Source organism: Pempheris klunzingeri, chromosome 2, assembly GCF_042242105.1.
Source record: "Pempheris klunzingeri isolate RE-2024b chromosome 2, fPemKlu1.hap1, whole genome shotgun sequence".
NCBI classification, from domain to species: domain Eukaryota; kingdom Metazoa; phylum Chordata; class Actinopteri; order Acropomatiformes; family Pempheridae; genus Pempheris; species Pempheris klunzingeri.
The window spans coordinates 11634144-11654285 of record NC_092013.1 but is presented as its reverse complement, the minus strand read 5'-3'; the positions used below and the strand labels follow the sequence as shown (position 1 = coordinate 11654285).

Genomic DNA, 20142 nt, shown 5'->3' with positions numbered 1-20142 from the left:
ACCGGAAGACTCACTTTTGACCCGGAAGTTTTCAGCCGAAAGCCAAGAAAACCATTGGAGGCAAAACATCAATGGGGGTCTCTTGGTGAGATGATTGCTTTATGATTTTTAGCTATAATTCAAAATGCGATAATGTTTTTAACTGTATTTCCTTCACGCAGCTTTCGTCTTCAGCATCTCGCTTAAACCACAGCTCGTGTTTTTGTTCTCTCGTCTCTTGCCGTCACAGCATCGCTCAGTTTCATTCACACGGTGTTTCAAGTCCAGAGTGATTAAAAACCAAATGCTGCTTGGCTTCCCTGAAGAAAACGCTGCTGTTCTCATAACGTGATGCGGTGTTTTGTCCGTGCTGTCAGTGTGTGCCAGGTGCCCGTGGCTGAGGGGAAGAGCGTGCAGCAGACGGTGGATATCCTGCACAAGAAGCTGGAGCAGCTGGGTGCTGTGAAGCAGGGCAGCTTCTGTGTGGACTGTGAGACGTACCATGCAACAGGAAATGTCACCGGTAACATTTACCTCTCTACTCTTCCACTGAGCATCAACCTTGAGGTTCTGATGAGACAGTAAATCTTTATATCACAGTGGCATCACCCTCACCGATGGGGGATATTCCTCCATAAGGTCAGGGCACATATAAGATGGTGATTTTAAAATGGTCGATAAATGCATTGCTCCATAGTCACAGAATCCTGTTTCCCACAAGCCACATTCTTTAGACCGTCCCTGCCTAATAAAGTCTGCCATCTTTTAGTCCATGTCCTCAGTGTGTGATGCAGTGTGTGAAGCCCAAGCCGAGATGGGCATCGTTGTCACCAGGGTTATTTTCTCTTCAGGAAGCCTCCTCCCAGAGCCACAGAAAATGCCACACAAATGTTTTGAGTGTTGCAGTGTTACAAAAGTCAACTGACCTTTGCGTTTAAATTAAAAAAAAAAAAAAAAAGGACTGGAATCAAAACCAGATATGAGATGATAATCTTTAAAACATGAAGATCCTGCATTCAAAACTGTTTGCTTTTTGTAAATCAAGTGTTTATATGCGTGTAGGAAAGTTTCCGACGAATTGTTACATTTCAGAAATTCACTTGTTACAGCCACAGAGGAGACAGAAAAGGTGCAGAGACAAAATGTCAGTAACAGATTTAGCACAAAAACAAGGGATGTAACAAATGTAAAGATAAATGGAAACATAAAAATATAAAATATACTATATGTGTGTATTGCACAGGATATTGCAAGCACTCCAAACATGCTACATACTAGAGCTGCAATGATTCATTGGTTGATCAGTGGTCAACTATTAAATTAATGGCCAACAATTTTGATAATTAATTAATTGGTTTTAGTAATTTTCAAAGAAAACGAGTCAAAATTCTCGGATTCCAGCTTCTTAAATGTGAATGTTTTCTATTTTCTTTATTCCTCCATGACAGTAAACTGAATATATTTGAGTTTTGGACAAAACAAGACACTTGAGGACCTCACCTCGGACTTTGGGAAACACTGATCAACATTTTTCACCATTTTCTGACATTTCGGACATTTCCATTTCCGACCAAACAGTTAATTGATTAATGGAGGAAATAATCGACAGATAAATGAGCAATGAAAATAATCATTAGTTCCAGCCCTTCTTCACACTCAGTTATGCTGCTGACTAATTGATACCATAACAATTAATAATATTTTACTAGTTTTTTTTTTTTTGTATTCTCACGTGGAAAGCTTTATCCTGTGACAAGTAACTACACTGACCATCAGATAAATGTAAAGTATCTTACAAAGTTAGTATTGTTCTTTACATGCCCATGCTTCAGGACTGTGCACAAGCACAGTACTTTGGTGAATAAACGTCTGACAGCCACCCTTGCCCGTCTGTTACAGGTCAGCCCTCCAAGCTCTTGTATGTGATGCACAACTCTGAAACTCCCCTGAGCTGCATGGCTCTGTTCGAGGGCGGACCCTGCCTGATAGCCGATGCCAACTTTGACGTTCTCATGGTGAAGTTAAAAAGTCACTTCCAAAACGCCAAGGGGCACAAGGTGGAGTGTCGTGGCTCTAGATACCGCTACTGTGACTTCTTGATAAAAGTTGGTACCGTTACAATGAGCTCCAGCGCCAGAGGGATATCAGTAGAGGTACGTAGTTCAATGAATATTATTGATATATTATTGTTATATTTTTTTCCCCCCACTGTGGCTAACTTTTGGTGCGTCCCCTCAGGTGGAGTACTGTCCCTGCGTGGTTCCAGGGGACTGCTGGAACCTCATTAAAGAGTTCATGCAGTCCTTTCTGGGCTCCAACGTCCCCGAATTGCCGTCTGTGTTTGCCGCCAAGCCTGAAGGACTGTTTGCACCAGCGGACTGCGTTGACACCATGACTCAGTACCTGGAGTTGTTCAACAAGCTTCGGAAACAGCAAATCCCAGGAAGTAATGTGCGCTGAGTTGTCGGTGGCGATGGAGAGATTTATTTTTTTATGTTTTGTATTGACGTTGCTTTAATTCTGGTCCTGTGGATCAGCATGATATTCAGGCATTTTTGAAAGCCTGGGGGTTTTATTTCCATTTCTGGAGCCTCAACATTGCATCACACCTTCCTATTTGCTGAAACCATCTTGTATTAAAGAGACTTAGTGGAGAACAGTAGCCAGAGTCTCTGTTTTTCTGACCATTTCTCCTGCAATGTTCCTTTTTATAATCATACACACATTCGTCAAATTCCCTCATAGTGGGGCTGTAACCTCTATAGATGTAGGCACATTTTAGCTGAGAGGAAAATTACACAAAGTTAAAGGTTGTTTATCTACTAGTTTATCTTATTAAATAAGTAGTTAACAAAGTTTTGAATGGGAAAAACCTTATTGAAGCAAGCACAAGCACGACTGTGCATCTGAACAGAGACCTGAGGATCTCGTAGCGATAAAATACAGGTCACATGAATAAGGAATTTCACTTTCCCATTTTCACTTTAAGCTGACAAGCATGAACACCACAGCAGACATGTTTACTCTTACAGAAGAGAAACACTAATAATGTCTCCTTGTCCCAGTAAACCGTGACAACAGCTAAATGGAACTCAGCCAATATTCATTACATTATTTACACCAGTGCTTCTCCTGCTGTTAACTTGTTTTCCATGAAAAAGAAAGCCTCGTCTGTGCTCGGCCACATACACCTGCTTTCATTTAATGCATCAGCAATAATGTTCCACTCATGTGATATAGAAAACTAAAAAAAGGGCCATTCTGCACAATGAACACTTTTTTATTTTTTAGTACTTTTACGTGTAACAGAGGATGTTTGCATTGTGTTATTGCTATTTCAAAGGAAAGAAAGGATCTGAAAACTTGTTCAAATTGTGAGTGCAGTGTATTTGACACAGCCTGAGAGGATTTGTAGGGATGAAAGGTATGAATACATGAATTTTAAACAGCGGCGTACATAATGCGTCTAAACATTAAATAATAGGTCTGAAAGTTTATTTACGGATTTGCAAAAATGTGTCTCATTCTCACGATGACTGCAGAAAGGGGTATTAAAATGAGTATTATAAAAACTATAACAGGCACCAGTTTTTGTGTGTTAACTTGCATCACAATCATTTTGCCGTGACAAAGGCCCAAAGTCATGGATTTAGAAGTCCCTCCACATGACAGCAGACAGCACCAGATCCAGCTAATACTGAGCTCAAGTTAAAGCAGCACATTCCCAAATGCCTTTTTATCAGATTACCGCAGACCAGCTGACACATGGCGGACGCGGGGCTTTCTGGGACACCGGGGTCAGACTCCCGGGGCCAGTCGTCCCGCTCTGCCGGTGTGCAGCCTCCGCTCGGTTATTGTTCCATGTGGCCTCGGTGGGTGGACGGACGGACGGTCCATCCTGCTGCCTGTTGTTCAGCCTCTCCGCCAATGAGAGCCCGGCTGCCGCTCAGTCCCGGTCCAATGAGAGCAGCGGGGTCTGGGCTCGGATCGAGAGTTGGGTTGTTCAATCTGTGAGGAGGACAACAACCAGCGCCGAGTGCACCGGACGGACGCAGCTCGGCGATGGTAACGTTACCCAGCTTTTCCATTATCAGATGTTACAAACGTGGATACGGACACAGACGAGGCCCGGCGCCAGTGCACACTCCGTTAACCGGCTTTCTGTGAGGAAAGTCACCGGGGAGTTTGTGAACGGTGAACGGCACAGTTGGCTAGCGAGCTTAGCCGCTCAGTGTTAATAGTTAGTGAACGTTAGCGATCGACAACAACCGTGAGGTTAACTTCGATTGTCCTCCGCGTTAGCCGCGAAGCTAAAGCTAGCCACCGGAGCCAGCGAATAACATAAATGTTAGCTACCTGGAGCCCAGCGACTCATTTGCGTTTAACAAAGTACATTATCAGGTGAGACGGTGGACGGCTAGGCAGCGCTAATCCCGAGCAGAGCCGCTGTGGCTAGCTGTTAGCGGCGGTAGCTAACTTATTGCTGGCTGGGCTGCCTGAGAGCAACAAAGTTGTTGGATGTTCCTGGAGAGCGGCTCTCTGGCTGCTCTTTGTTCTGGCTGAACACGACGGTGGTGGGGTAACGTTAGCTTAGCATGGCGTAAAGAGCCAGCCAGCGGGACCCAGACAGCAGGCTCTTAAACACGGACACACACAGTTGGGACATTGTAAGATTTGTGATTATCAGCGTCACATGCGTTAATAGACAGACATGCAGGAGCAGAGAGTCAATAGCACAACACAACACAGCGCGATCTGGGCGTGCAACTGAGCGGAGACCAGTTGCACCGACTTGCAAGTTAATGATGTGTTTTCATGAAGATTTTAGTTTTTAAAAGTAGTGGGTGATGTGCACAAAGAGGAAAACAAAAAGCAAGAAGAATGGTGGAGCACAGCGCTGGTGCTGGCGAGACACACAATTACATGGATTAACCACATTATTCAGATGCTTGGCCTTTTAAGAGTTTTAAGTATGGTCTCCATGTATAGGAGCACCCAGTGCTGATGTCAATCAGCATCAGTCCACATATGCACCATTACAGTTAGACTGTATTTTGTTTTAACTCAGTTAGTTGCCAATGATCTGCACCATTTATCCTGACTAATGTCAAATCCTCCAAATATTACATACGATGTCTCGAAGGGCATTACAGGCCCACAACATCAATGGTGCACCACCCAGCCCAGGAGAGGAAAGCTGCTGGAGGAAACCGTCTCGCATTCATCAAGTGGTTTTTTACACATAGCGTTTATCCTGTTTTGCATGTCGACAGTTTTAAGCGAAATCACAGTCAAACCACCACACCGCTTGTTTATTAGTATTTCAATCACACCCAGGCTCCAGGGGCTGGTATCATTAAAAAAAAAAAATTCATATAATTAAGTATTTGTGCATGAACTTAGAAAGATGTTGCGCATTTTCACTATTTTAAAAGGATTTAATGTTATCCCACATCAGTGGATACCTTTTTTTTTTTTTTAAAGTGTGTGTTTCCATGAACGTCTTAAATGCTGGAGATCATTGCAGTGAAGACATATGTAGTTCTGTGGTGATCAGTCTTCTCAGTAAATGTCTTATTTGAATTGCTTATTAGTTGTTATTAATTAGCTATTGATGGTTATAGTTTTGGTGCATTTTCTCATTATTTAGCTGACACCCTGTGAGTAGATGACGCAGCCTTTGTTGTAATTAACTATGCACTGTTAATTTGATTTCATCCCTGTCTCTCAGAACGATCCTGTTGATGCTGGTGGTGACAGTGGACATGGGGGATCAAGCTGAACGCTGCTGAGTTCTCTGCAGATGTTGTGATGTATTGTCCCAAACCTGATCAAGCAAACTACTTACACAGTAAGTGTACCTTTTTTTTAAATTTCTCTTTCACTTTCCATACTGTGCAGTGTATGTATGCTCATTTGAATAATTTAGACTAGTGATGGTCTATATCTCAGTTTCTCAGCCCTTTTGCTGGGTGGCATGATCAGATCTTAACCTATTTGTTTTTCCCCATAAATCTTCCCTCAGGATGAGTTTCAGCTTGGTTACAGGACGTGTGTCCTATAACTGAGGCCACATGTGTATCTGGAGAGATGGATCGCTGTAAGCACGTGGGGCGCCTTCGTCTGGGCCAAGACCATTCCATCCTCAATCCACAAAAATGGCACTGTGTCGACTGCAGCACCACAGATTCAGTGTGGGCCTGCCTCAAGTGCTCCCACGTGGCCTGTGGACGTTTCATGGAGGAGCATTCACTCAAACACTTTCAGGAGTCACACCACCCACTGGCTATGGAGGTGCGTGAGCTGGATGTCTTCTGTTTTGCCTGTGGAGACTATGTACTCAATGATAACGCGGAGGGCGACCTCAAACTCCTCAGAGGGGCGCTCTCAACTGTTCGCGGCCCGGGTAGACGCTCGCTACGCTCCTCGACAGGGGCCCCATGGGTTGGGGAAGGTGGGCCACAGCCCGCCATGCAGCTGGCGTTGCGTCACAGGAGAAAAGCACTTCTAGGGAAGATGCTTCAGATGTGGATCAGCAAGCATCAGGACCTGCAGAATCAGCGTAAAGAGAAACTTGAGGAAGCTAGAAGACAAAAAAAAGAGGTAAAAAGGAGACTCCTGGAAGAGCTTGGCAGTGTCCCTCCCAGAAAGAGTGCTAGGCTTCTTACTCAGGCGCCACGTTCAACCATCACACTCATTCCTCGCAAATTTCGCGACCCTCCAGAACGCCTACCTCCTCCTCCTGCTCCTCCTCCCAAGAAGCCTTCCCTTCTGACTCTGTCCCGTAAGCCTCCTCAGAATGGCAGAGCTGCTAAACTGAGGAGGTATTACTCCACACATGCGGTAACCCGCCGGAGACTCGCTCCAGGTGTCACTGGTCTGCGCAATTTGGGGAACACATGCTACATGAACTCAATATTGCAAGTGCTGAGCCACCTGCAGAAATTCAGGGAGTGTTTTCTCACTTTGGACCTGTGTGAGACTGAGGAGCTGCTGGCCAAGACCAATCACTCCCAGGGAGTGAAGGGTGTGACAGGAGGCGTAGTCAGCAGCGGTAACACAGCACTGTCAGGGTGCCCTCTTGGACGCATGGGGAAGGCAGGCAGTTGGAATTTGCCAGTGGGCAAAAAGGAAAGTACCCTGCCTTCCCCACAGGCTGCAGAGTTGGTCCAGCCCAAGGAGCCTCGCTGCTCCACCCGCCAGCAGATGTCTCTGTGCCATGAGTTGCATACACTTTTCAGGGTCATGTGGTCGGGCCGGTGGACATTAGTGTCTCCCTTTGCCATGCTGCACTCTGTGTGGAACCTCATCCCAGCTTTCCGTGGTTACGACCAGCAGGATGCCCAGGAGTTCTTGTGTGAGCTGCTGGACAAGGTGCAGCAGGAGCTGGACACAGAGGGGTCCAAACGCAGGATAGTTATCCCCATCACAAAGAGGAAACTGTCCAAGCAAGTGCTAAAGGTTCTAAACACCATCTTTCACGGGCAGCTACTCAGCCAGGTGAGGCATCAGACACGCATCAATATTAACATTTTTTAGCATGACTGCCATGGCCCAAATTATCATAATATTTAATGTTAAACGTGCAGCACTGACATAATGAGTCCTTATGATGAAGATCGTTGTTGTGATGATGTAACTGGAGACCTGCACGCCCTTATTTGTTCTTCCTAACCCACCTGTTCTGGCTTTTTTTTCTTTAATCTTAAAAGCCTTAGTTACAAACCCGCCTTTAAACTCAGAACCATTTGAAAAGAAGGCACAACAGCGACTTCTTTACAAATGAGATGTGACAGTAGACCAAAATAGACCATTTGTTTTTAATTTTGAATATCACTCAAAAAAGACTTTCAGGATGCTGCGTCCCTCGTCTAACTCTCTGACAACGTGATTACCAAATAATGTGTTTCATCGTCCTGGCAACAACAAATCAGCTGCACTTTGATGTTTTTTTTTAAAATATTCTAACACTCGGATATTTTCTATTCAACAAAATGTCTGAAACGAAGACTTCCTTAACAAACATCTCTACTGCTGAAGTCCTCACCTGTTCCTCTACTGTTTTTTTTTTTCTTTAGGTGACGTGTCTGTCCTGTAAGCACAAGTCTAACACAGTCGAGCCATTCTGGGATTTGTCTTTGGAGTTTCCGGAGCGGTACCACAGTGTGGACAAAGGCTCAGGCTCTGCAGCTTACCAGCGCAGCTGCACCCTCACTGAGATGCTGTCCAAGTTTACGGAGATGGAGGCGCTGGAAGGCAGCATTTACGCCTGCAACCACTGCAACAGTCAGTACAATGTTTAATACGACGCAAAGCAGAGTCAGCAGCCTCTGAAAACACGTCCAAAGCAAAATTGGTCATTTCTCATCACCTGGAGTTGGATAAATCTGAATTATGCCTCTCCACAAATTGCTTTCTTACTAGTACAGTAACTTTAAGTGACATTACTGCCGGAGAAATTTTGTTTGAATGATGTGAATTTAAATTTACTTACTTTAAAATGACTTATAATTAATGTACAAAATCGAATTTTAAGGCATCGTTTTAGATTGAATCGAAAGTGATGAAAATGTTCAGTTTTGAGGCAGTGGCCTCGGGGAGGAGTGTTAGCCTGCTGTCGACAGCCTTGGATTAACATGACCGTTTATTGTTTCATGGTTTGTCAGAAAGAAGACGGAAATCATCCCACAAACCCTTAGTTCTGTCAGAGGCACGTAAGCAGCTTCTGATATACCGTTTACCTCAGGTTCTACGGCTGCACCTCAAACGCTTCAGGCAAGTTTCCCTTCAGGCTGATTACACATCGTGTTTACTTCTAATTAAATCACACACCTATTCTGAGCAGTCTGAGAAACACAGTCTTGTTTGTTGTGTTGTGTTTTTGTGGCTGAAAGCAAAGTGCTGAAGTGTGGGAGCTGTAGCGTTTAGTGTGTTGCTTGTGGATCCTTGTGACTAACTAGTCCCTGTTGCACGGCAGATGGTCTGGGCGGAACCATAGGGAGAAAATCGGCGTCCACGTGGCCTTTGACCAAGTTCTGAACATCAAACCATACTGCTGCACGGGCTCAGGTCACTCTGTCCACAGAGGAGGCTACACCTACGATCTGTCTGCTGTGGTCATGCATCATGGTAAAGGCTTCGGCTCAGGGCACTACACCGCATACTGCTACAACACAGAAGGAGGTGAGGAAGAGGCTGGGCTTGAGTCAGATCAATATGTGAGCGTCCTGTTGTTCTGTTGCGTATTTAACCTTCCTTGTCTTTCAGGTTTCTGGGTCCACTGTAATGACTCTGAGATGAAGGTTTGCAGTGTGGAGGAAGTGTGCAACACTCAGGCCTATATTCTCTTCTATACCCAGAGGTCTGCCTAGGTACCTCTTGCTGTGATGTCGACCTGTACGTGGCAACTAAAGGCTGCGTTTATGAAAAAGTTCTCTGGTGTTTTCCCAGATGTCATTAAACAATCATGCTAAAATAATTTACTAAAAAAAGATGGCAATGAGGGCAGTAGGACGGCCACAATCATGAGTCAAGGAGAAAATTTTAGCAGCATAATCCAGATGAGGAAAGCCGTATACATACTGTAATGATGCCAAGGAAAATGATAGGTAAATTTGGATTAAAACGCTGTAATTGACATTTTGGGTTAAGTTTGGATTTTTAACTGAAAAAAAAATATATATATATAAAAAAAAAAAAAAATCAAAAACCTTTTCATAAACGAGGCCACAGGTTTCTCAGCCTGTGGGACCAGCATATAGGTTATTAATGGCCTGAAGACTGTGGCAGCAGGTCCGACTCTGTCCTGCTGAACACCACGTTGTGTGTCCATGTTTTTTTTAAAAACAATCAGACTCATGTTTATTGAGTCTGCCGCTCTCTGGAGACAGCATTTTACATTCAAAGGCAACACAGATTCTGGACTTCAGGGCATTTTTAGCACAATAATGTTGTTCATGTGCGTTTTATATAGAAATGTACATCTGATGCCAATGCACTAAATATTATAAGAGGTACATCTTTCAACGTTACTGTATAGTCCCACTTGAATGAGACGACAGACTTAAGTCCACAGTCTGTGTTGCTGCCTGTTCAGCTTTTTTAATTATTGTGATATGTCAGCTCTGGAAACTTTTAATACTCATCCCTGTGTCATTTGTACTTCATCATGTCCTCTCCTCAATCGTACTGCTCTGACTGGATACTGTGTCCTGCGCTCTCTGTGAACAGGAGTAGTTTCTGTTTCAGTTTATTTTGTAGCCATTCTATGTTTCGCTTCCGTGAACAAGAAGCAAAAAGGATGAGTTTCAGACACTTGATTGATGATGAGTGATGGAAAGCTGCACTTTTGAGGAGGGGCTAATCTTGTTGGTCCTATCTTTGTGATTGTTCATCTTTTAGCTCCTGTATCGTCTTTTTAAAACGGCAGCTCCCCCTGTGGTGTAATTGTTAGGGTAGTCTGAGCCCGGGTCGGAGGCACTGCGCCTGCTCTTTAACTGCAGGAGGTGGAAAAAAAACGAGTGAAAGGGCAGACTGCGATACTGAAGAATGTGTTTTTGGGAGACCTGGGATACCCATTTTGAGTTGAGCACCTGAAAGCAATATATTGTACATCTTGCATCTTGACAGGAAATTAAGATAAAATCAGGAATTCTACTGCTTGTTATACAATATTTTTTTTCTACTCTGCTGTTTCTATCAAGGTCTTTAGAATTTGCTAGGTAATCAAGAAAAACTGTTGTGTTTGATACGAGTCAAATGCAAAACACATTTGTGAACTCTGTAAAAGTTGGAACAATCTAATGACGATGAATGTCTTACTTTTTAGTGGTCAGGTGTGGCCATGCCACTGGCTCTGATCCCCTTGAGTTCTGTCTTGTACTGTAAGAATACCTGTCATAAATGTAATGGTCATATGGGTTTTGCCTGACAGTAATTATTAAAAAGACAAAGCAAACTTTTGTATCCATCGTTGTATTCATTTTGGAACGATCATTTTAAAATCAAAATGTCTTAAAAGACGGAGGCGTGGACATTCAGGTTATGAGCATTTCACTCACTCGGCCGTCACAGCCTGCAGCATCTATCTGCTGCATATTTATTTTATGGATAAGATGCATCTGTGTTCAATGTACATAAATGGAGCTGGCAATCATCTTTTCATAAATTCAGCATCATAACAGAAGCGGATACAGTGAAGTAGAACTGAAATAATCCCCCGGATTAGCAGATGGATTCATAGCTGATCTGAGACCTCCCATTAATTCTGCTTCTCTAATGCGTTCTTAAAGATTTGAAAACCTAGAATAAATGTAATCTGTCTCAGACAAAGATGCTGCTGATGAGAAGGCTTCAAAGGTAAATAATCTTTGAAGATTATTTCTCTTCTTAGCAGTGAACTGCTGTGTTTTTTTTATGTTGATGATCTCTTTCCCATTTAATAAATGTACAGTTTTTAATTTGGAAAATCATGTCCTGAATGCATTTATATATCTATAAAGCAACATCTGGGACATGTAACATAAACCACAATATATTGTTTGTAAGATTTTATTAATTATTCCTGTTAGTGAACTATGAGACTGCTGTTGTCTATAAAGTGAGAAGAAATAACACATTCTTCCTTTTTCAAATGAAGACATTTAACATCATGAGCACAAAACCATAGTTAAATACAAACGTTAACTATGGCTGTGTTCATAATAACATATGAAGCACAATAATGTCGCTGATTTGAAATATGATCAGCTGTATTTACATCAGTTGTTTTATTCATTTTAAATTATTTATTTTATGGTTCTAATATTCTAGGAATTACTGCTTTTAAACTGTTTATCATTAATTCAATACCAGTGTCAAATAAGAAACCCTTTAAAAAAGTGTTTACAAGTTGTGACCAATAGCTTTATTAGTGATTTCAAAAGAATTGACTCATGCTATAAAGAGCAGAAATGAGACATTCATGAAACAAATAGGTTGCCAGGTTGTGAAAAAACCCTGTTGACTGGTGTTTAGCCTTTCTATCAGGTATTAATGCAGTTATAATGCAGGTAATCATTAATTAATGCTCAATAAGTTGTTTTTAAGTGGATTTTAGTCCAGGTTCTCAGCAACCCTTTTTTTATAGAGTTCAGTAATGGAGTTTCCCAACCTGGCAACCCAAAAGTTGCTCTTGTTAATGTCTTTAAAGAGGGTTGTATAGCTTTGGGAAATATAGTATCATATACTGATAATAAAGCTAATAGTTACAGCTTATAAACCCTCTATGAAAGGTGCCTTATTGGAAAGTGGTACCATCATTTTTATATCTTATGCGATGGAGGATGTTGCTCTCTTATCCATTTCTTATCTTAACATTTCAATCAGTAAAATTCAGTCTCAGCAAAAGGAGGATGAGGATATATTCAAGGTCAGCCTAATATATGAAATTGTTTATTTCTTACATTGTTTAATAAAACAGCAATAATTATTTTTTGCAAACTGGATATAAACTTTGATACAATTTGACATGCCAGTTAATTTGACACCGTGGATAGTAGCAGTTCTACAACAGTGGTTATGAAATAGCATTTATGGACAGAACAGATTTCACATAGTTGAATTAATATGGTGAGTTTGTTGTAGATATCAGCATTTTTTTGTAACAGTTCATTTAACCTCAAGAAAAAAGACCAAAAAAAGAAAGAAATGCTAAAAGCACTGCTTCAACACCAGAACAGGATGTGAAACAAACCAGGAATGACACTGAGTTGAGATACAACATATCTGCACTGTATTTCTGACAACAAAATGGCAGTTATAGAAGAATTTATTTTGTCATTGATGAAATGTTACCTCATGCCAGCTAGATGCATCTTAGTGCACATATGAGGACATGCATGACCACATAACATTCATGAAAAACCCTCCCCTCTGAAATATACTATAGCTTCAACATGAAGGTTACAGCAAACATGATCAGCATTTTAAAGTCAGTATAAGTTGCTCTAAGTCTTTGTAATTCATGTATCATAAATAATTAGAAAAAGACGATCCAAAGATTTCTTGCAAGAAACTCAGTTTTTGGTGACAGCAAAGCAATCAATGATTGGTCATCAACACCAACAGGTTTGGGGTGAGATGAGATGATGTCTTTTGTCGCTTGGCAAGCAGAGAATTTCTGTTTGTGTCACTGTAAACACCTCTCACCAGTCTCTGTCAGCCGGATCTCGTCCATTCAAAGTGCCATGTTTTGTCCTCTGATGTTCCAACTTCACACTCAAAGGGAACACGTGCAGTGGCTCTCACTCTATTTCTGTCTCTGCATCCTTAAGTGGTGGTCTGTCTCTGCTCTGGTCCCTTCTGGAGTCTCTCTCTGTCTCTCTCACTGGGAGCTCAGCTGGGCAGCAGCCACGGCTCCACAAAGTCCCACTGCTTCCACAGGACGAACAGCAGTAAGGTCAGCAGGACGGTGGCGGCCACCCGGGCTCGGGTCTTCATCAACGGCGTGATGAAGTTGGCCAAGGTGGAGACGAAGACCAGCAGCACGGCCATGAGCGCCAGGATGACGTTGATGAGTTTTCCCAGCAGGGCTCGAGCGTTGGCGTTCTCCACTCCCTCCAACTGGACGACCTGCTGCTGCTGCTGCTGCAGCTCCAGCTTGGTGATGCGGGTCAGGCACGACTCCACAGCCTCCTGTAGGAACAGAGACCGACACAGAGTAACCACAGTGCGGTTTTCTCCTCAGCAGCTTCTATTAAAGGCCCTGATAACTTATTTTCTATCATCTTTGACAGGCTGAAGTGGGCGGGGCTCTGTTGGAACACTGTGATATCACATAGACCAGTGGACCAATCAGGATTTAGCAACAAAATCTAGTGGCAGGTTGAGTGGTCGCTGTCAATCAAATGTTGATCCTGATGAAACAGCTGAGCTTTTCAGTGTTTCGCTCTTAATTAACTAAAGATGTTTTTTTTCTTATTAAAGGTGCAGTGTGCAGGACTTAGTGGCATCTAGAGAGTGTGGCTGCAGATTGTGACCCACAGAATACCCCTCGCCTTACCCCTCCTTTAACAGGCATGTAGGAGAAGCTACGGTGGCTGACAAGGATTCACGCTCATTTGCTTTTTCTTGTGCTAAATATTCACAATGATCCTCCATTTGTCAAAACAAAACATATTGTTCCTCTTGTTTCTTCTTCTTCATCTTCCAACTGATGCCTTCACCCCACCACATTGGAGCTGTCACTTCTTCTTAAATCTCAAAAGGCCCTGTTTGTCTGTTCTGGGCCACCGTAGAGACATGGTGGTGATGACCTGCTCTTCAAGTAGATATAAAGAGCTCATTTTAAGCTAACAAAAACACAACAATTCTTACAGGTGGTTATACTACTAAGATATACTACTACTAAGATATTTGAGATCTGAAGTCAAGGTCTCAGGGGCTTTTGATTAATTCCATGATTTTACCTGAATGTCCCTTGCTCTCTCATAGGACTGGTAGGCAACTTTTTCCTCCATGCTGGCGAGTTCCTGCTTAAGGTTGGTCATCTCATTCTGGTGCAGCTCCGTTAAGTCATTTAGCTGTTCTTCAAGTCGCTCATACCTGAATAAACAGTGCAAAACACACATAAGAATCCTCAAAGTAATGCAAAAGGTCATGCCAAACTCAACTGTCTATAATGTCCTGTATTTTCTGTGTATCCAAAGCCTGATATAGCTTATTCCTCTGTGCCACAGTCCTTGAAAAACTATTAAAAACACACAATGTGGCTCATTCAAGTGTTTTTAATGGTTTCTGGAGCTTTGGATACACAGAAAATACCTGACCTTGTGGACAGTTGAGTCTCAATGTGGTTTATTTGAGATGACCACAATGCTGCTGTGGAAAATATTTGCTAGCGCATCAAATGTGTATTCATCCACAGCTGAAAATAGTCCCCAACAAATTCACTACTTACTCCTGTTAGGGTAAGGTTTGCAGCAACTACAACATGAAGCTGTGACAGGAAATTATTTTGTCTTTTTAAAAAAAAATGAAAGTATATATTTGTGACTAGCTTTAAAGATTTATATCCTCAGTAAGAACAAGGTTTTGGGCTTAAAGGCACTGACAGCGTTGGGAAGTGTTGACAGATGGACTGATGTGCTGCTGATCTTTTCATGGGATTTGTTGACAATGACAAAAATACAGAATATTCCCAGCCTTATCCTTCAAGTGAAGTACACTGTGAAGGCTACAGTGAATACAATTCATAAGAGTGACTGTTTTTTTTTATGTGTACCTGTATCTCTCTTCTTGCAGGCACTGTGTCATGTAGGAGTAGTCACTCTGCAGCTGGCCCTTCATGTCTTCGATGGCATCCTCCATGTGCGCCTGGCTGGCCTTGATCTCTTGCAGGCCCTCAAGTAGAGAGTCCCATGAGCTGTGCATGTGATGGTGATGGTGGTGGTGCCCGTCCAGTCTGGGGCTCCCCATCATTGGTCCTAAGAGCCCCCCTCCTCCACCTGCCCCACCAGAATTACTGCCTGCTCCGGAGCCGGACGTGGCGCTTGAGCACTCGTCGTCGCTGCCGTACTTTGGGCTGGAGACCAGAGTGGCACTTCCACTCAGGGCACGAGGAGTGGGGGTGTCGTCAGAGTGGCCCCCGACTCCGTCCTCGAGAGTGTCCTTTAGGTGAGCGATATTATCCGCGCTGCCAAACTTGTTCCTGATAAGACTGGCGAACTCTCTCGGCTTGGAGACCACGGCTGTGTGAGTGAGGGCAGATACTCCACCTTTGACCCCTTCAACTACTCCGCCTCCAAAACCACTTATCCCAGCACGAACATTGGCCCCAACGTCCTTCAATCCCTGCTGCATGTCCCGCAGGACATCCTTGGGCTGCCGGGCTGGTCCATTCTGTAGAGAGGGAAGAGAAATGAGGAAGCAGAGAAGTGGAGGATCTAAGGTAGGAGAGAGGTGATTAGGTTTCAAGGGGGGAACTGCAGGAAGATAGATGAGGAAAGCAGGCTCTGTAGAGAATTAGGTGAGACACAGGATGATGCATTGGTTTAAAGAAGTGTTAAGAGATGAGAATCATCAGTCTATATTTGGACACAACTGTCCTCACAAAGATAGTTCAACACTTGTTTGAGTGAGTCATGAGATAATGATTCAAAACAGTCGCCAGCTCCACATGAAGATACCACATGTTCTTATACAGACTAACTGCACCTGCTCACCTACCTGCTCTATCTCCTTTAGCTTCTTATGATAGTGCTCTAGTTTCTTGTGCAAGTGTGCGATGGTCTGTGCCGACTTCTGGTTCTTCTTCTCAAACACCTGCTTGATCCTGGACGCCTGCTGTTTGTCTGCGTTGTGGGCTAACTTCAGGTATTCAGCAACGTTGTCGTCGCGGGCCTCCTGCTCCACCCGAATCTGCTCGGTGACCTTCAGGATCTTCTGCTGCAGGTGCTCCAGAGCAGCACGTGTCCTCTGCGGCTCGCCGACCCCCGAACACTCAGCACCCCCGGCCATGACCCCCGACGCTGCTGCCGCTCCGTCTGCACTGATGTTGCTGTCAGAGCCTCCATGGCTGGTGGTGGAGGGTAGGCCTAAAGTTGCCACCTCGCTCTTGTCCAGCTGAGAGAACGAGAGGGCGGGGGGGAGGTAATCAGCAGTGGACAGAGTACTACAACTACTACAGTACTACTGACATGACTTCAACTCAATGACTCAAGTGGAGAAGCCATGATATGTATTCAAATCTACTCCAGATACTCTAGATACCATAAAAGGGCCAGCGCTACACCCTGGTTGTATTTCTTGGCCTTTTCTTTATCTGATGGTGCCAGAACAGACAAGCTGTGGGTTGCCTTGGCAGTTTTTGGTTTTCCAACAGTAGTATGTAAATATATCAAATATTTATAACATCTACACGTATCCTGGAAATAACTGGAACTAATATGGGATAAATACTGTAGACAGAGTGATCATTTATTCCACTTATAATTAATTTGTTTCAGCGTAGCCCATTGAGTGTTGTGGTTGGACACAACAGCTCAGCTGAACATACAGAAATGTGACATTTGTCAACAAAAAATTTGACACATATGACGATCACAGTTTCCAATAATTAATGCACAATGAATAAAACCTGGTTTAAACTGAGCATTTGTTTTTTTTTGTATAATTATTATATCTGTATAATTATTACCACATTTTGTAGGGGGGGGGGTTACAGACTCAAAATAGATATCTGCTCATCGCTCATTCTACTTTGGCTCCTGAGATGGGAGTACTTGCAGGAAGTTACTTTCGACCACTGGTGCTGATGCCTGTGACTTATGTGGCCGCGGCATCAGAGAGTACACAGAGAGGCCATCATGCATTAATTAGATGATACATAATTACACTGCTTCCTGCCCTGCACAGCCTCGGAAACTGACCACAGACAAGTTACTTTGGAACTCTTTTCTTTTAAAGAGGCATTAGGTATAGACAGCATATGAGGAATAAGAGCACACTGCGTGGCACAGTTTAAAACAGTGGTGGTGTGGAGCAAGTGGCAGTTATGATGATGATGATGATGATGATAATAATGATGATGATGATGATGGATAGTAAATGCAAATCTCACTCTGGATCATTCTGTCTGATTCAGCCATGAACCTAAATGTCTGTCTGCCTTTTCTGTAATAATACTGTAATCCCTTTAAAACAATGAGCCCTGTGCAGACATCTGATTGATACAGGAGGGGATTCCCTGTCCGGCGCTGCGTATAGCTTATGGCAGCCTATGTGCAGCCTGGCAGATGGTGGGATTGTTAATGACCCCTCTGCCTGACGTCAAAACAGTGTAATCAGACCATGCAAACATGAGCTGGGGCGGACACATGACACCAAACATCTCACAGCGCTGCTCTAATTTCTCCAGACGGGACGGAGCGAGGATTTCTATGCGTTTTATTTGCGTGACAGTGCGAAATGAGCACACGTGCTATTATAAAAAATCAGCCACAGAGATGCGAAGCAGGGTTCTCTTTCTTTCTTTCTTTCTTTTTTTTTTTTTTTTTGGGGCGAACAAAGTAGGTTGCAATCACATTGTAATGGAGAGGAAAACCAGATGACTGCAGTCCCTGGCGGTTAATCATTCCCTGATCTTTTCACAGAAAGTGAGATGCTTATGCAGCAGCAAAGCGATGGAGGCGATGCAGGGTCCAGCGTTACGTATGTGTGCAAACAGGCAAACAAAAACAACAGTCTGACGGTGCTTCTTCTGGGTTTTTTTTTTATGCACATATTTATATTAAACACACAGGGTGATTGTCCGGTGATGGATCAAATGGCTTGTGGAGGTCGGAAGAGAAGCGGGGCAGTGATGAGGATGGAGATGACAGATGTCTATGGCATAAAAAAAACCAAAAAAAAAACACTCACACACACACACACGGAGGAGGACTGTGCCTTCTTCCTCACTCGTCAGGAGACACAGTGACACGAGAGACCGCCGATGGATGTCAACAAGCGTGGATGCGCACACATGAGGATGAGACACAAGCAGCACAGCAATAAATTAAATTAGAAACGTTACCATACTGCTTTAATCCAATTTTTGCAGTGCCATTGCAAGTCTGTGTTCGAGGCCCATCCTCCTCCTCCTCATCCTCCCGCCTCCTCCTCCTCCTCCTCCCCCTGAGCTCACCGAGGAGGAGCCCCCCTCCTCAAATATCTTCACCCTCAGCCGTTGTCTGGCTGACTATCACCTCACTGGATCCTAATGCTCCATTGTTAATGCCATCGATATCTGCAGCCTCCCACTCCCTCTCTCTGATGCTCTGATCTCTCCCTCCCTCCCTCCCTCCCTCCCTCTCTCTCTCTCTCTCTCCTTTGTGTCCTATGCTCCCTCCTCCTCCCTCTGTGCTCCCTACCTCTCTCTCTCCTGCTCCCTCTCTCTCAGTCTAAATGCAAATGCTAGCTGTCCTGCCCTATAATGGATGTGGGAGCTGAGGGACAGATGATGGGAGGGGGGGGAGAGAGATGGGATGGTGGAGGGGGGGTGGGGGTGGGATGGGAGAGCTTAGCGCAGGCGTGCAGGTGCCTCTGTGCTGCTGAGGCCAGGGGAGAGATACAGGGGGGAGGAGGAGAGGGAGCACAGCAGGGCCTGTGGCAGGGCCTTGCCTCGGGTCTTTCATCCCCCGAAACTCCCCAAAACAAACACATCCAGCCAGTGTGCGCTGATGTGGGGCCGCAGTGATGTGGTGCCAAGGTACACAGAGTCTGTCTGAGCTGTGACTCACTCCTTTAATTTCTCCTTCTCCACAAAGGAGGGAAAAAAAACATGTGATGTTTGAGCTGCTTCAAGTTGAAATCACCGAACTTCAGATCTCTCTCTGTGCTGGCATGTGTGACAGCGTGTATCTGTGGAGGGAAACCCACTAAACAAACTGCCTTCAACATCTGAGGGATCATCTCAAAAAGAGCTTTCATCCACAGACAGGCGTGGAAAAATCCCAAAGAAGGTGGAAGAAGCATTCAGGTGTCTTACCTAGGTAAAAGTAGCAATACAGTAGTGTAAAAAAAATACTAATTTATGCATTAGAATTGTCAACAAAATATAAAAATCAAAAAGTAAAATCTAATTAATTCAAAATCAAAAGTAAAATAAATATCAGCAATGTGATGATGATGATGTCTGGCTGAGTCTTTAAAACTACAGAGGGCACTAGAAACACATTTTCTTCAGACCTGAAAGAAAATGAATAACAAAGAATACAAAGAAAATCTGGGGTTATTTATCCTTTTAGAATATACATTTACACATCCATTGAACTAACTTACTTGATTAAAAAAATTAACAGACCAAGTTGGCAGATTCTTCTTTACAGCAAAAGGCTTGAAGTGTATGAACAAAGCCATACACTCACTACAGGCCTTTTTCAAGCAGACATTTTGACTTGTGATGGTACGAAACAAACAGGTGCTAATACTAACATTAACTGTGGCTCCGTCCCAGTAAGTTGTGACAATAAACCAGCATCTACAACGTCAGTACCCAGAAACGAAAGCAGCTTAATGGAATCCAGCCAGAGTCAAAATGTTCTCAGTGAAAAAGGCCTGTTGGGTGTTTCCCAGTGAACACACTTAAATACCAGAGGGACAGTGGTAAGTGATGTTGACACTGTGGGCCAAACCTATAGACTG

At 43.6% G+C, this 20142-nt stretch overlaps 3 protein-coding genes across 3 annotated transcripts; 2 read left to right on the top strand and 1 right to left on the bottom strand.

Moving 5' to 3' along the window:
- The first annotated feature begins 9 nt into the window (after positions 1 to 9).
- Positions 10 to 2628, top strand: med20 (mediator complex subunit 20). Its single transcript, XM_070849225.1, has 4 exons — positions 10 to 85; positions 357 to 502; positions 1879 to 2132; positions 2218 to 2628. The coding sequence occupies exons 1-4, from the start codon at positions 72 to 74 to the stop codon at positions 2437 to 2439; spliced, it is 636 nt and encodes a 211-aa protein (XP_070705326.1). The 5' UTR covers positions 10 to 71; the 3' UTR covers positions 2440 to 2628.
- Positions 2629 to 3847: 1219 nt separating this feature from the next.
- On the top strand, positions 3848 to 10936 carry usp49 (ubiquitin specific peptidase 49). The gene is made up of 7 exons (XM_070849824.1): positions 3848 to 4044; positions 5711 to 5830; positions 6005 to 7479; positions 8058 to 8265; positions 8646 to 8754; positions 8957 to 9162; positions 9247 to 10936. The coding sequence occupies exons 3-7, from the start codon at positions 6070 to 6072 to the stop codon at positions 9348 to 9350; spliced, it is 2037 nt and encodes a 678-aa protein (XP_070705925.1). The 5' UTR covers positions 3848 to 4044; positions 5711 to 5830; positions 6005 to 6069; the 3' UTR covers positions 9351 to 10936.
- Positions 10937 to 13353: 2417 nt separating this feature from the next.
- tmcc2 (transmembrane and coiled-coil domain family 2) lies at positions 13354 to 17330 on the bottom strand. Its single transcript, XM_070836954.1, has 5 exons — positions 17241 to 17330; positions 16186 to 16581; positions 15242 to 15858; positions 14427 to 14562; positions 13354 to 13653 (listed from the first exon to the last, which is right to left on the bottom strand). Exons 1-5 carry the CDS (start codon positions 17328 to 17330, stop codon positions 13354 to 13356), a joined length of 1539 nt encoding a protein of 512 aa, XP_070693055.1.
- Positions 17331 to 20142: the final 2812 nt, after the last annotated feature.